Source organism: Erithacus rubecula, assembly GCF_903797595.1.
Source record: "Erithacus rubecula genome assembly, chromosome: 3".
NCBI classification, from domain to species: Eukaryota; Metazoa; Chordata; class Aves; order Passeriformes; family Muscicapidae; genus Erithacus; species Erithacus rubecula.
In genome coordinates, this window is record NC_136689.1 from 52,574,723 (window position 1) to 52,592,259 (window position 17,537).

At 35.8% G+C, this 17,537-nt stretch overlaps 1 protein-coding gene across 6 annotated transcripts in view; it reads right to left on the bottom strand.

Annotated features, from left to right (window-relative positions):
- SUGCT (succinyl-CoA:glutarate-CoA transferase) overlaps positions 1-17,537 on the bottom strand; it is a 311,627-nt gene that overhangs the window by 187,048 nt on the left and 107,042 nt on the right. For all 6 annotated transcript variants that reach the window (XM_079301962.1, XM_079301965.1, XM_079301960.1 and 3 more), the window contains exons 10-11: positions 8,698-8,769; positions 4,339-4,436 (exon numbers count right to left, since the gene is read on the bottom strand). In XM_079301962.1, coding sequence (XP_079158088.1) covers positions 4,339-4,436; positions 8,698-8,769 — 170 coding nt within the window. The remainder of the gene's footprint in view (positions 1-4,338; positions 4,437-8,697; positions 8,770-17,537) is intronic.

Sequence of the window (17,537 nt, forward strand, 5' to 3'; positions counted from 1 at the left end):
ACAGATGCTTCTCAAATTTCATGTGCACTCTATATATATGTGTCTTGACATATACATGCATATATATATATAGAGACAAAATTATCTGCATTGTGTCTGGTACTATTGTGTTCTAGTGGAAGCAAAAGTGGAAGGAAGGTAGAGCGGGAATGCAGCAAAAATTAAAATTGGTTCTCTTGTTTGTGAGTTAGATGTACATCTAAATCACAAGCCAGAGGTTTCCACCTTAACTTAAGGTGGAACTTGAAACTTAAAAAACAGTGTTCTGTAGTCTGTCAGTTCTCACATGAGCTGTGAGCCTCAGGGGCCTCAGTGGTAGCCATTCAACCTGACCTCCACCCAGGTGGGGTCATTTTAAATTGACTCTTGGCATATATACAAGAGAGGAAGGCAGAGGTAATTTGCTTTTGTCAGAGTTCTGCTTTCTTGTCATTTGGGGAAAATGTAACCTAAATAGAGAGGAAGATACAGAAGGCACCCAAACCTTTTTCTTTTTCTTTTTTTTTTTTTTTTTTTTAACTGAAGAGTAGATCTGCAAATGTCAGCAGTGGGAGGAGAAAGAGGCAATAAGATGAAGAGGGGGAAGGGGCCTGTAGAAAGTAGAGGAAGATGATGGGGACAGGAAAAAACCAGCATAGAAGGAAGAAGACCAGACATGGGAAAGGGACAATACCACCAGTAGCAAAACAAGTTCAAAATGCCCCATAAGCCTATATCCTTCTTCCCTGTGAATATCCTATGAACCAGTGGTCCTTGCAGCATTTTATTAATTTCCTCATAGACTACGGAAGTGAAAAACACTCAATTTCTCGAGATGGAGGTTTTTTCTGCAATCCCTCCTCTTGCTTCAGTTTGAGAGCAGGCTCTCTTAGAATCAGCATACCACTCCACAGTGATTTACCTTCCCATCACTTTGATTGAGATCCAACATTGTCTGCAGATATGTGAGCTTATCCTTCCTTATTTGCTCTCTCTCTCTGTCTTTCATTTGTGCCCTACAGAGGGAATTGAGATGTACAGAGAGCAAGCTGGATTGAAAAGTTAAGGACAGGCATGCTTCACTCTTCACTTCTGTCAGAGAAGAAAGAGGATGAGAAAATTCTTCTTGAAATGAATGGAGCAATTCTCACCTTTCAGAGCTGTTGTTTCAAGTTACATATAAGTCTGAAGGCATGTTCATCCCCATCTTAAATTCTCACTCAGTTCAGTAGATCTGACTTCGATGAATACATCATTTCACACCCTTCTGAAAAGTTTTCTGTTTAAAGGTCAATTTCTTCTAAGTGCTGCATAATCCCCATGGTTACCTAAATGCCTTGAAAATGGCATGGTTACCACAGGTGGTGAGTAGAATTACTGGTCTAAATTAGAGATCACTTGAGTCAAGAATTCCCAAAAGAGAGCTTTTTTCTTAAAAAAAAACAGCATTCCTTAACTTTGGCCAATTGTCCCGATATTTCCTTTGTGCACACATCTAGAAATAAAACTGTGACCAAAGAGTGTCAGCTGTTCAGTTTTTTACTCTAGCAAATGAAAGCCATCAAGTGTCTCCTTGGTATTCAGAGTTCAGATGCTTTCAAAAATTTCAGCTCCACACATGAAGCAAATTAAATACTCAAGACTTCAGGGAGTTATTGACCCTGTGAGTAGGTCTGAACACCTCCTTCTATTTCTATACAAAGCCTGGCAAACCTTTTTTCTTAAGATGAGGAAGTAAAGAATCCATCTTTTTGTGCTTACTGAATGCTCAGAAATTAGAAATTAATATCAAGTAATTAATTTTGAAAATTAAGAAAAAAATTGAAAAGTGAAACATAGCTCCAGAAACAGTTTTAAAAGGATAAGAACAAAGAAACAGAGTAGATAGGTCAATGGAAGCCTGCACTAAACTCTGATGAAGCCTTGGTTTATTAGGATTATAACAACATCCAAGGCTTGGAAAAAATATATGCTTATATCTGCTGTACAATAGCAACTGCAGAGTACTGAGCATCAGCCATATGTGCTGCTTAAATACCAATAACTTAGTGGAACAGGAAGGGTGTATAAACTGAAAAAGGCAGCAGAGGAGTTTGGGGGAAAAAGAGTGGCTCATCTTAACAAAAGTACTGTACTGCTAACAACTGTACTTCATTCACTAGACTGAGAAAATATAAGAATATTACTTCTAAGTGCTCCAGCTCATGTCTCCACAAATTCATTTTAAGGTGGACACCAGTGCACATACAGTGAGTGAATGGAAGGGCCTGCAGGTGTTTTTGTACAAGTAATGCACCTTAGGGTTATATTTTCCATGTGCTGGAAGCTGTAATACTATCAAGCAATCAGTGAGTAAATTAAGGTATTTTTCAGTGAAATTCTATCATTAGTATTTTGTCATTTCCCTTCATTTCTCAAGGGTTGACATTTTTCTGCACTGAGAAACTATTCATTTAATTCTCCAAGAAACTTCAAAAATAAACCCTATATAATTTTACAAAAAATGGTACATTAGTGAATTAAAGCAAAGTTACCATGGAATATGTGTGGAAACATATTCAACTTCCATTACAATACCAAAAGTGTTTGTTATATCTGTTTTATAACTGATTGCCAGATGAACCCACAATAATACGACATAACAGAATACTTTAGAAATGTCTACTCCAAAAATGTGTACACATTTACATACTTGCACTTAATATGCAGAAATTCAGCCTAAATTATAATAACAAAACAGAACACACACTCTGAGAAAGAAAAAGAGACTTAAAGCAGTAATTAGCAGTAATGTGATTTGACTAACTAATACCTACAGATACAAAAAAACCCTGTAATTCTGGCAATTCAAAGAACAACTCTTCCTTGACCTTTATTTTCTTGTTCAGACATTTTCCATGGGAAGAAAACTACAACGTCCAAAATTAACCAGAAGCAAAGTGCTATAAATTAACTGATCTATGGGAGGCAAAATAGCCTTCTCACAAGGTACCAGAGTACATCAGACAAATGCCATACTAAATGAAGTCCAAGTAATAAGTCAGTATGAAACAGCTTTGAAATTAAAACTATGCATCAAGGATATAACAGCTCAAAACTAGGTTAAAAGTTAAATTGTGGCCTCTCAGGGACTCAGAACGTGCATGAAGAGTGGCCTCTTCTGCCCTGTCACAATCCATTTGTTATAGGAAGGTAAAAGAACAGTTCCAAAAGTTAATCAAGGACAGTTGCACCATAACTATTCAAAAATGCAAAGTCACCTGGTACTTCATTTTTTCACCAGAGCAGGACATCTGAAGATGGACAGGTAAGAGAGAGACCAAAGCACAAGTGCAACTGGAAGAGGTAAAATAACTCACTACACTCTTTAATGACTCTGGTTCTCAATATCCAAAAAATTTGTAGAGTTTAGAGTGGGACATGTGGATGTGCTACTAAAGCTCTTTTTCTTGGATGGAATGAAAAGGGGAGACATCTGACTTAATGCTTCTAAAGCCCCCCAGTAAAATTGCCTCAGTGATGACTGTAACGCATTTGTTGACAAAGACTAATACTGACCAAGTGTCAATATGATGGTATGACTTTTCTTGAGTAATCAACAACCTCTTCTGCTCATCCCCAGAAGTATGAGGTACTGCCAAAGCCACCTTAGATTAGGTTTACACTTAGATGTGATTTTTTTTTCATTACATACATTTATCATCCTCTCCAATAAACAGGAGAGCACTCTACAGAAAGAAGACCTTCTCAAACAGAATGAGGAAGGTAACTAGGCTATTTTAATCTTCCAAATAAAAAGTTTTTTGAGTTTTCTCTTTTATAAAAAATTAATTAAGGATTTAATTGGATGATTCCCAAACAGAAAACTAAATACATATCCTTTTGATTTCAAAAGGAATGGCAAGGGAGAATGTGTGGCACAGAGTACCACAATACACAGCCAGCAGTAAGGGAGTACCAGAAAGTGAAGCTCCCCTGGATACAGAAATACGCATTGAAAAATTAAAAACATGCATTTAAAATCTCACAGCAAAACCAAATGGTGCTCCAAACAGTTTTTCCAGGTGCTGCATTCATCCAGGAAAGCAGAAAACACTGGTTTCACTAAAATTCAAGATACTGTTAAAAAGAAGTTAACATGGTTACTGAAAACTTGAATCTGTGCTCTGCATTCTTTATTTGACACTACTGTGTGCAAAAGGCAGGCTACTTAACACCAGTAAGCTTTCACAATATCTATTATAAAAACTAGAATATCTAAGAAGAGTAAAATAAAATTTTCACATTATGATAGTTTGTTATACATTACTATTTAAATTAACAGATTGAATGTACATTCTTCCCTTTTAATTAACTTACCGGGTTGATAATATGTCAATAAGTTCTTTTCTGTTCTGGACTCTGAGTGTATTAGTTTTGTATCTGGGGTCTTTACTAACTTCAGGCAAATTCAGGATCTAAGTAAATAAAAATTTAGGTAAGAAATGTGCTTGACAGGAGGTATATATATGTGTGTATATATATATAGCTAACAAAGTAATTACTGATTTTAAAAAATCACCGATTTCTAATAATCACTACTTATCATCAATCTTTTAATATAGATAAATTAAAAATTAATTTTTACTCCTTTTTGTAAAAAGCCTCCTGGATAATGTTACATAACAAGTAAAGGAAAAAGAAAGAAATCAGATTGAAGATCCATATCTTAACTAACAGCTTTCAGGATTAGCCAGGAAAAATCCATAGAACACAAAAAAAGTAAGTTATTGACTTGGGGATGGATGCATCTATGGGATTATCCTGTACTAAATCATATGTCAAAAAATAAGAAATATGTCTGCACTTAATATGTTAGCTGGAGAAAAGATATATCTAAGATTATTTCTTTCCATTTCCGTAATCTCTGTCAAAGAGGGAAAAAAAAGAAAATTTAAAAATAAGTCCTTTTCTATTGAAACACCATTAGTCTTCTTTATTACTTTTTATTTTCAGAAGAATTAATAAAGAAAAGTGGTGATATAGCCTCTAAGAAAGGAGAAATATGTCTTTGATGTGTAACTTCTACCTGTCGCATTAGAACTCTAAACAACATGTGAAGACAATGTTATAAAGGAAATTAAATATGCAGAATGAGTCTTGGAATTTTGTATAGGCACTCACTAGAAGAAGCAGTTGTGTAGAAAATCAATATAATATACCTGCATGGCCACAATGACTTTCTATAGAACACAAATAAACATAATTAAATGTGATTTCTAAAAATACACCAATTACATCAGCTATGTAAAAGAGGCAGCATAGAATCTTAAAAAGAAAGAGACTGTCACATTCGTCATGCATTTTTACTCACTAACACACACTAAAGCTCAGTTTTTCTTATTATGAGTCTTATTCTAAACATGCTACATTTTTAATAGGGCTATTTCTAAGAGGGTTTACCAAAAAAATGCAGTGTCTCAAGCCTGAAATTCCTATAAAACATCACTCTATCTCTTCCTGTTGTTTGATGCTTAGGAAGAGTTCAAGAACAGAGCCAGTACATCCAACACTTCCTTAATATTCATCCAAGCTCCGATCCTCTCTTGCTTAGGACATTTCTGAGTTGAAGGTGTTTTCCATATATTTAGCAATCAGTGAATTTATGATTTGTTACCATGTTCAGTCACTCCTTGAATCCATATGCCTGTGTACTACCACATCTAAGTTACACATAAATTGGTGTCAATCTCTCTGATATTTGCTTCAAACATTATATTCTACTAATTCCTCTGGAACTGTTTTACACCAAGGCCACAATCACTTAATGACTCCTGACTTTGCTGGAGTGGATAAGGATACAGGTTCCTTTACAAGTGAATAGCTGTTGATACTATAAAAGTATTAGCAAAACAAATATTCTTTCAACACTTACTTAGAGATATTAAAAACAGATAGTCATCTTTGACATAATTTTCACCTAGAGTGACAAAATTAAGCATGGAAACAAGGTATCTGTAAATTATCTTAGAACAATGGTGATGTTACAAAACTTTTCTGGAGATTTTTATCTGCAAGGTAACACAAAACACCAATATAATCATCTTACATGAATATTTAATTAATAGCATATCTTCTTTTCCTTCTGCATTTACATAATCTATTTTATGGAAATCAAAACATATCATCATTTGGCACTAGAAAATAGTTAAATTGCTAATTTTTTCTATTTGGATGCTGACAAATATTACTGGTACCCCCTAAAATTATCTCCATTTTAATACTGCTGTTTTGGAGTTACAAATCACTGCTTTAGAAAAAAAAACCCTCTAAGGTTGTTCAAAGTAAATGATAGTGAATACTTATGTGAGCTCAAAAAACCAAGAAATTAATCAGAAAGCTATGGTTCCATTTGATGAGTTATATGAAAAATGATCATATGGAGTTGCTCACTCTACTGTTTTAATTAATGTTACTGATTCCAGCTTTAGCTTAATGTCCATCTGGTGTAAAAGTGTATGTCTATATATGTACCTCTCAATTTTTTTTTTATGACTAACAAATGCACACTTGAGAAGTTATTCATTAATGTACCATTCATCTTTCTGCATCATGTTGCCAATGTTATTTCCTATTTCATTGTGAGCATTTGGAATAATAATGGTGGTCCCTATTTGAGGCTTTGTTCAAGCTCTACAATCACACTTAGAGCTTATGCTCTCTCTGTTTTGTCCTAAAACACTAGTAAATCTGTTTGCATTCTCCCTTGCTGTACACTAAACTTCAGTCTTCTGAGGACTCTCGCTCAGTATTCCTAGTCAGACCAAATCAGCCAAGGGTCAGGGTATGCTGTTGTAACACTTGACCACAATCAAATGCATTTCAGCCAGCAGTGTCACAAAGTTTTTCTGCAATTATCCAAGTCCTCAAACAAGCTACAGTTAGTTGCCATTGATTTTGAAAATATCGCAGCGAATTATTCCAGATTTCTCTTTCTGCTTGCTCAAAAAGATACAGTTGAAGCAGAATGTTTGCAATTGTTGACAGCTTGAGCCAGCTGTTACATCTTTAGAGTCCTCAGGGCGCAGCTTCCATACAGCCTGTATTTTCAGCACCAACCCAGCTCAGAAAGATTCTCTAATAGCAATTCCAATGTTTGAATTAGTTGTCTCTGTATTTACTAAAGTTCACTGGGTGTTGTGGGCCTTCCTGTAATACAGTTATTTTTGTTTATTGGCTTTCTCTCTTCACAGTGCTTTAAGTTCCAAATCACCTTTGACTTAGCACAGAGCATATCTCTAATGGGTATTCATTCCAGCATTCCACTGGCTCCCTCATAATTTCATTTCTGGGCAATGTAACATCCCAAATTCATACCTTCAATGTCCTGATAAGGGCAAAAAGCATTCTTTTTGAAACAAATATGATAACTGAACCTAACAATTACTCAAAACTTGAACTATTTTTTCTGCTTTTTTATTCCCTTTGAAATTTAAGCAATCATAATTTTTCCATGTTCTGTACCTCTTGTTATTATGTAGGTACACCAGAACACACTTATAAGGATAAAAAAACAAAATAAAACAAAAAATCAGTTTGCAGACCAGGGCCAATATTTGTCTCTCCATTTTTATCCTTATACTCTAGGGTAAAGCGAACCATTAAAATCTTGTGTCATCTTCTGGGGTTCCATTCACTCCTTACTGATCACAGAGAGAAAATGAAGCAACAAGGCACAGTGTAATTCTCTCAGCTGCGCCCTAAAGTCAGGTGAAGTGCATGGTCTAAAGATTACTTGATATGAGCCTGCTTGCTCATATCAAGATGTCAGAACCTACTGAGATGGATCTTCAGCTCTGTCTTACTCAAGGATGGCAGGATGACAAGCATTTGCTACATAATTCTTCACTTTAGGTGATAAAACACCTAAAATAGAAGATATTTATGGCTATGTCCTGGGACACTGGAAAGATTTCCTTTATGAGGTAATGAGTCTGATAAAACTGAGTTATGTCAGGTACTTATTCTGCTATTAGTCTTCATTCATGTTAAGATAATGATGACTGTAGTGGTCAGACACCTTTATGAAGAAAACCCACTGAGCAAATTTTGAAGAGGTTAAGAGCCAATTCAAGTAAGTGAAAGCAGAACTTTTCCACATAGCGAGGTGGGACATACCCCAAACTGTACTTAAAGAGACTCAAAAGAGCACTGTCCTCTTACTACATATTCCAGTTATCAGTGGTGAACTTCCACAGAAATGAGAAATATCTGACATGAAAATGGACAGAAATAATGCTCAATTTCCTGATTGTCATTAATTTATGTTAAGTATCCAAGTTCCTAGAGAAAAAAAACAATGGCTAAAATAACTAAGACTGTAATTTTTAAAAATGTTGTCTCAGTGAGCACAGATCAGCATGTGGTAAGAGCTCAAAAGGACAATCTCCTTCAGTACTGATTCAAGTAGCAAAGTAGCAGAACAACCCAACCTCCAACTTTGCTTTGTAATACTTTATCACATATTTCATGGAGAAACATTGTCACATTACCTACAAGCTTTAGAATTGATGTGTTCTGAATTCAGGGCCAAAACACAGACCCCATGTTAGTCCCTCAGATGATCAGCCTGAGCAGCAGTGTTAGAATTTATACTCACCACTTATTTCCATACAAAAAAAAAGCAAAACCACAACAACAAAAACCTATTACACATTTCTATACTCTTGCCTAACACACCTTGCACACAGTGACAAACTGATGATTATTTCCAGCTCCCACCACGATGTAGCCATCCTTGGTCTTAAATGCCTAGAAGAACAAAGACAGGTGATAAGATGTAACTAAACAATAAAATATTAGCACACCTTTGAAGTGAAACTTTGTAAATAACATTCAAATTATTTCCTAAAACATTCCCATTCATACCCAATCTCTTGTTCTAGAAAAGTGGCTCCAAGTCATCCATACAGAAAGATGGATGAGGCCCTTTTTGAATTTTTTTTTCTAGATTTGAGAAGTCATCTTTGTTAATAGTATATTTGCTAAAAATGTGTCATGAGCAACCCTGAAACTTAATGTGTCCCACAGTCACAGGAGAAGGATTACCATGATAACGTTCACTTGCCAGGAGGTATTTATTCAGCTTCATTCTTAGTCTGACTCAGAGCAGACAGCTGCACTGAAAAGTCACAGATCTTGACCAAACACGCCAACAAAATAATTGCCAAATAACAACTACAAATGAGGAACCCCCATGGAAACTAAAGTGATAGATTGCATCTTTACAGCTCTTCAGCTGGAGATAAGGCTATCACCCTGGTCAGTGGTCTCAACATAGATCTCATAGAGGAAATGGGACTACTTTTCCAACTTTAAAGAAGGAATTTTTACTTTTGACCTCATTTCAGTGGCCTTAGTGGCACATTTCATGGTGAACATGACCTTGAACTGTGTAGGACATAACAGCTTTCATTTCACTCCAATCCATCTCACTTAGATTTTCACTGAAAAAAAGAAAATCTGTAATTGGCAACATCCTCAATTTTTACCATTGTGTTAAGGCATCTTCTAAAATTGGATAATGCAACTTCTCTTTTCTCCACATCTCTCCTTTATACAAAGGTATGTAACTGCAGTTTCCGTCATACATGGTGCCAGCCCAATTTTTGCAAACATTTGGGAAAAACTCTTTCACTATTGATTTGACTTCAGTGTAAAAGGCCAGAATAGGTTGCTGCACTAATGATGGCAAGGTCTTGTAATCCTTTCTTGCAGAGAGCAAAACTCATCTTCCATTCCTAGAAAACTTTCTTTTTTTTTTTTCCTTCTTTTTTAATAAGCTATTATGTCCTCACTTAAGGGTGTGAATTTTCACAATGAATTTTGGTAAAATAACACATAAATATACGTGCTGGAATGGAAACACTTTAAAATTCTTCTCATGCCACTCTGGCTTATTCTTCTTCACAGAGAGCAATATGCTATCTCAACTTGCAATCTTTCATATAGACACAAATATGTTCACTAAGACTCTTTTACCATCTGATATAGTTGAAGTTTTAAAATTGTATGTGGACAATCATGTCCTCTGAAATGCAGGTAACTAAACACCATAGTTACAATATCACCTGTTTGCTCTTTCTATATTTCAGTTCATAGTAAGTAGTATTGTCAAGTTATAAGGTTTAGCAATTTTTTTTTCACACATTTAATTAAGTAATTCAGTCTAAGATAGCAATCAAAGATAAAATTCAGCAAACAATGAGTCCCAAGCATGCAAGAAAGTATCACTGATTTGGCCACAATACAGTCAAAGCTTCCTAACATACATAATATGAAGGCACTATACACACACACTGAGGAGAAGAGTAAGCACAGAGAAAAGATTGGAGAAAAGAATACAAAAAAAAAGATTTGTATGCAAATACATGAACATTTCTTAGCTAAATCTGTTCATAAAACCTCTGTGTAAAACAATTGGCAGACCCTGGTAAAAGAATATGTAAGACTCTCCCTCTCAGTAAATGGCATCTAGTGGGAATAATTATGAATTAAAACTGTCAGTATAAACTTACTACCTTTAGTTACAGGCAAAATCTATTTTCTGAACACTCTGCCCAAATCTTGATTTGTCTTTGCTGACGTTCAATAACCAGCCTCATGCAAGTCACACAAATTACGGGTCAAACACTGTATGCATCAGTGTGCATATATAACACAGCACAATTTTTATTGGTGCAAGCACCTACTTCCTGCAAACACAAATCAGAATTATTTTGTACATTATTCTGAACTTCTAGTCTGGATGCCTGCTACAGCTTACAAAGCCTACAGTGTATGCCATAGGTACAGAACCCCCTCCTCAGCACTCCCAAATATATATTTACATTTCCATTTGTATTTATATACTCCCAAATGTATATTTATAGTGGTAGTATGGGCAAATCAAGTTTATTATCTATCAGCAGCTTCTCTTGAGACACATCTCTGTAAGAAGGCTGCAGTCACACAATAGCTGCATGCCTCTGTGAAACATGCATCTGTACCCACTGGCTGCCTATGCAGCAGCGGAAGTCACCCTAAATTTAAGGGCCTGGCTATTAGCATGTGTGCTTCAGTTGCTTTGTGGAATGTGTGGGAAAACTGATTATTCTTAATTGCACTGTATGTCTAAAAAGCTAAAATAACAATCATGTCATCCTTACACAACAAAAATGGTATCATAATAAATGCAGCAGTGTCTTTTTCCACGAAGCTTAAATCAAATGTCTTCAGCTGCTATTTTAAGCTTCCCATTACAAAACAGCTGATTATTTGCCAGTCCTTGCTGCTGACAAAGCAGAAACTTCCAAATGTTACTAACAAAATATTGATGCCAACATTTAAGGGTGACAATGGCTTTATTCATCACCCATAAATGTACACACACTACAGGTTACCACAGGTTAATCTCTGGTCACAGAAAGATTCACAATCTTATTATACAAAGGAGAGTAAGGGCAAAGTGCAGACAGATTTTAATGAGATTTTGTTTTGATAAACTGCTGTCCATCACATCGAATCATTTCACATTAGTGCAATAAAAGACACTACACACACAAGGCAAAAGTCCTTTTCCCCTTCCGATTTTTTCTGAAGAATGAGGCCTTCTGAGAAGATTTTTCAGAGTACAATCATGAGTACTACTCCCATGAGGTATCCTGAGCAATAGCACATCATTTGGTGAAGGCAAGAAACAAATACCAAGCAAAAAATCATTTGACATCTTATTCATGAAAAAAGGCAGAGAAAGATTGTGAGCATTCAAAGGTGTAGCTTTTTAAGTATGGTGCAAAAACTTGAGGATTTCCAATAAAATAATCTGTAAATTCCCATTGAATGATATCCAGTACAACATCAGCATATGTTCAAAGGCAAATCTCAAGGTCCTGTGTGCATCCATCATCACCTCAGGCTTTCAAATGGATGTTACAGGACCTTATTAAGACAGCACTTTTCCAACTTTGACCCTAGAACAAGTAGAGATTCTTAAAATCCCTTTTCATTTGGAATACCTGATGCTAGATAGCCTTGGATTTGAAGTATCTTTCAGATTCATAAACTTGTATAGTAGCATCCCTAAAAATATCCAACTAGGAATCATGAGGGGAACAGCTGAAGGTTATGGGAGAGTCAGTATGTATTGGCACCTTCTGGAGCAGGATTTAAAGGGATAAATTTTTGCATGCATTCTAACTGTTCTTGGTCTTACAGAGCAAGAGGCTGATTGCTTCAACTGGCATCATCAAACAGCTTGCTTAAGATTTTGGAAGGATGGTATCCTTATATAAAGGCTAGATACAGTATTTGTGTAAGTTAGGTGTCTGTCAGCACAACAGGCAGCTCTCTCCCACGGCATGACAGCAGAACGCTCCTCTGAGCTCCCTCCCAAGGCTGACATAGGAGCAAGCAGCTTTATGTGGAGGCTGGGTGAAACTTTGGAACCAGCTGGAATCAGTGCAGAACAAAGACACCTTCTTGTGAAGTCTTAAACATAACACCAGGAAAAGCCAAGCCAGTATTTTCAAACAAAGCTTTGAAACATATCATTAACAATTTTTTAAGAGATTGCTTTTCAAGTGTCACTCCTTCCTCTCCCCTCCATTTTCTCATTTACAGAATCAGGGAGACACTAGGTGACCATACACAGGTCTTTGTTTACAAGCTTGAAGTACTTTCCTGGTATTAATGGGTGTGGTCAAACAGAAGAGCTGGTCCCTTGCAGGCTTGGAACCACAGTTTTATTACATAATTTGTCTTCAATCAGACTTTGAAGTTTTCCAATGCAATATTCAATTCAATGTAAAGGTCATTTAAGGACAAGCATTATCTAGTCCAAATGCAGATTAAAGGCTACAACTGAGAAAGTGATGTATTCAGGATTTGACTGACTTGTACAGGCACCTTTATCTTTCCAACCAAATGTATCTACAGTATATGTTGATTTTTCTCTGTCCAAAATGATCTAATTAACTGCAGTGTAGGAGATTCTCAATTTTGCTTTGATCCAGAATCATTACATTCCTTCCAGATGGAATAAACTTTGCACATAATTTCTCTACCTTTATGTATTAGTTTGAATAAAACATCAGTTGTGCCACAGAATCATGGAGGAGTCACATTCTATTTTCTTTCAAGGGAACGGCACAATCCTTTCATAACAACTTAATATTTAATTACTGTAACAAATGGGAACAAGACCAAGAAGTTTGGTCAGTGGTAGTTCTGAGCAATACATATAAACCATAAAGACCACACACTTTGAAACTATTTGCCTACTTTGCACTCTCTTCCAGTGAAAGCAAACAGTAAAAATAAAAAAATGTAAATTTCATGGACTGGATTAATGAATGCTGAATGTTCTCACTGAGCAGACTGAAGAAGGGCATTCCACACAAAGATTTCACTTTTCCTCTATGATCTTTTCAACTTACACTGCTTGTCTGTCACTCCCCTACCATGTTGCAGGACATGCTGCCTTGCAACTTTACAGCAGTCAGTCTACCTGACAGCTTAGCATTACCAATATCTGCAAAAATTCACTTGTCATAAAAAAAGTTTGACTGGATGCCTTGAGCTTCTAGGAGAGGTGTTTATGGCAAGAGTAGGAATGATTACTTTGGTCCCTGAGATGAGGCAGAACACCAGCACTCATGTCAAGGAAGGCACGCCACAGACTGACTGGGGTATGATTCGCTGCTACAGAACCTGCAACTCATTAGATACTTTTCCTGATCAGGCTTCAAGTTCCATATCTGTGTGGATCCAGAAAAAGGGACATTTCTAACTGCTCCATGAGCAAAGCTGATTAACCACTAAAAGTGCTCTGAATGCACCTTCCTGAAAGCAGCAGCAAAGGATTTACCAAAATCCCAGCATCAAACAGGGATGTCTGCATTTGGCAATATAGAGTACTGCTCTCAACACTCCTTCAGGAAACAGAACAGCTTAGAACTGCTCTCCAGACCATGTCATGATTTTATCCAGTTCTTGCCTAATATGAGATTTATAAACTGCTGGAAACAGATGGAATCCAAGACTTCTCCAATCCCAGCTCACTATCCAAAGAAACAGGTTGGAGACAGGATCTTTCTTTCCATCACTTACTCTTCATCTGGCCATATGGTATTTGCACTGTTCATTTCCCAATTGACTAGATGCAACACACAGGTCTGTAATCTAAAAATGCCAGTTAGGCAAACTATTTACCAAACAGACTTTTACAGTTGTTATTTCATATTCAACAGAATATTAACTGTGGATGGCACACCTTCATACCTTCAGAAAAGACTTTTCTCCAGAATATTTTAAAGAACATATGCTATTAAGGAAATGAAACCATTTTCTTCATTTTTTAATGCAATATACATTTAGCCTCACCACCCAAAAAGACATTTAAAAACTCCTGGAAGAACAGTGAACATCTTTAAAGCGGGAAATTTGTCACTTTCCCTAATTTCCAAAATTTTAAATACCTAAACTATACCTCAATTAAAAATAAATTATCTGGTACTGTAAACTGGCATTTAAACTGTTTCTTGCTGTTGAAAAATATCAGGCACAGAATCATATTCTCCATTGCCACATTAGTTTTCCATTAGTTTTTCAACAATGAAATTACACACACACAGACGCACACACAAAATAAATAAACTTTAATCACAGTATCACACTGGAGCCAGTGTAATTAATGTCGTGTCAGCATTTCCATTTAAGCCACTATTTTCGAGAGGTTTATAGCACAGCCATAAAAATTCAGTTAGGTTGAAATTAAGCAAACAAGGTCTTATACAGCAAGCAACATTTAAGTATATATACAGACAGCAGCCAGTTACTACTTATATGGGAATTAAAATAGACGCTTACTGATTTTAAAGGGCGCTGCAGAGCCAGTTTTTAAACAATATTTTTCTCAACATTTATAATGTCTCAAAGCCTGAATCCAAACTATTTTTCTTAATTCTTTTTCCTTCTCACACAATAGTTCACACAATTCCTTCCAATTTTGGGATTGTAAGCATCGTGGTTTTGTTCCACTTTTAAAGTAAAAGAATGCAATGAAAACATTTGTTTTGAAAAACAACATATACAACCACAGTTTGATCCTGATACAGGCCTCCAGGCATTAGTGATACAGAAATGACAAATAATTTTTAGATCTTCCAATAATCATAACCTGTAGCTGTCTGGAAAATCTGACTACTCAAATATGAGGTTTTAAAAGTGCTATTTAGAATGCAATTCTAAAAGAGGTCTTATTTCTGTTTTTAGCAGAACTCATCAGAGAGGATTTGTGTCATTATTTCTGTCCCTTTTCCCTCTCTACTCTTTCACATTTAGTGTTGTAGTGGCACAGTTTCCAAATGTGAGTTTTGTAGTACTGAGGACCTATTTGGTGACTCATTCTGAGTCAGGGACCATACTGAGTCCCATAATTATTCTGGGATTTCAAGCTGCAGATGACCCAGTGCAGGCAAACTCTAACTCAGACTGGGCAGGCAGTGCTATGAACTTAAAGGTCTCAATAACTTAGTGTCTTGCTATACAGAAGGCTCTTCAAAAAACTGAGTGAAATAATTTGTCTCTTAACAACCAGTCAACTGAGAAGAGCAAGGAGACAAATTAGCAATTTGTTGGTGAAAATTAGAAAAAACACCAATGATGACAGAACAATTATAGGGGTGCAAAACTGGCCAAGTTTCATAATTTGGAACTTCTATAACTTAAAATAAACAGCAGTCCTGTTTGAAAACTGTCATTTTGCTGCAGAGAGCAGAACTTCACTCCATTCTGCTAATTAGATTTTGCCCTATTTTACACCTCTTTCTCACTAAATATATCTGTCAAACATTATGTGAGCCTATCTACTCCTCAGTACAGTGAACTAAGGATGGATGTCAAATATCTCAAGCTTGACTCTTTGGTATCCTTGATTTGTGGTTTCAAGTGAGACTCATTTAAGTTTATTGCATGTAGTCTGTTTTAGTTTAAAACACTAATTTTTTCTCTATTCAATGATTTAAATATTGAACTGGCCAGACATCTAGGATGCACATTATTTAAAGTTCTGAATGTATGCTAAAAATTCATTGCCAGGTCATAAGAATAGTGCTGGTAAGATCTATTTTTAAAAGACAGAAAAAAATATTTGATGACTGGAATGCTTAATTATGTGTAAAAAAAGGTCAGAACCCCACTTCCTCTTAATTTTCCTGTAAAGATCTATTAGGTTTCTTAAAAGCTAAAAAATTTAGACTTCTGTTTTTCTCCAGTTTTTTTTTAACCATCTCCATTAGTCTGAAAAATATTGAAATTTAGTATCACATTACCAGAATTAAAATTCTATCTTTCTAAAATTTAGCATTATTTAAATTTTTAAATTTTGAAAATCACTACAATTAGAAACAAAGATGTTATGCCTTTTGTCAACTTACTATTTTTCTGGTCAATATTTAACCAATTTTCATTCTATTACCTAATTTGACAAATAATCTACAGATGAAAAGCTGAGGAAATCTGTGTAGTAGTAGCTACTATATTAGTTTTTGTGACTGATCTTCATGTCTACAGCTTGAAAAAGACTTTTGCATAACAAACATAATTATCCTTTACAAAAGGACATGTTCTGGAGAATCAACACAGTATAAGTGTGCTTCTATGATCACACCCTAAAATCTACATCTACTTTTGTACAAAATGTCCTTGCAACCCTTGTAGCCCCAAGGGATTGATATAGGTATGGCAGTAAAATTAAAACTGTGTGGAAAGACAATAGGAGAAGACAAAAGGAGAAGTCAAAAATTCCAAAAATTGATCCCACATTTTTCCACTTCAGATGAAAGGAAAAAATCCTAAGTTTGGACTTACAGGTACTCATGTTGTTCTTCAACAAACTCTTCATTCTTATAAATTATTACATTTATTTTGAGGTTTCATCTTGCCTTATGCTGCCATAATATTTTTGTTCATTCTGGCTGCTGAGGGGCAGCCTGTTTCTCATACATGACAGTATGAACATCCATATGACAATCCTGATTTAATCATGAGAGATTCATAGGAGCTCATTTAGGGCAGGATTCTGACTCTGAAGACCACTCAGTACCACTGAGTTTTAATTTCTTGGCACAACCACCAAATTTACTTTTACTGTCAATCTAAACCCTTAATTTTAAGTTTCCTAAAGAAAAGTCCAATTGTAAACCAAAGTGGTGAATTCAAAGGTTAAGGACTATATGTACCTCTGCCAAACAGTGACATCAGGAAAAGTGCAAAATTACTGCATTTTCTGCCACAAATAATTGCCACAAACTGTTTACTTTAAGTTATGAAAGTGTTACATTTTATACACCCAATTTTGCACCCCTGTTACTTGTTAGTTCCTCATTGATGTTTCTGCTGATTCACATCAATATTAGTCCTAATTTGATTCCTTGTCCTCTCTGTTGACTGGCTGTCAGGAAATTCACAAATTCTTCTTCCACTCAGGTTTTTGAAGAGCCTTCTTTAGAGCAGGACAGAGCACTGTAACAGCATCACTG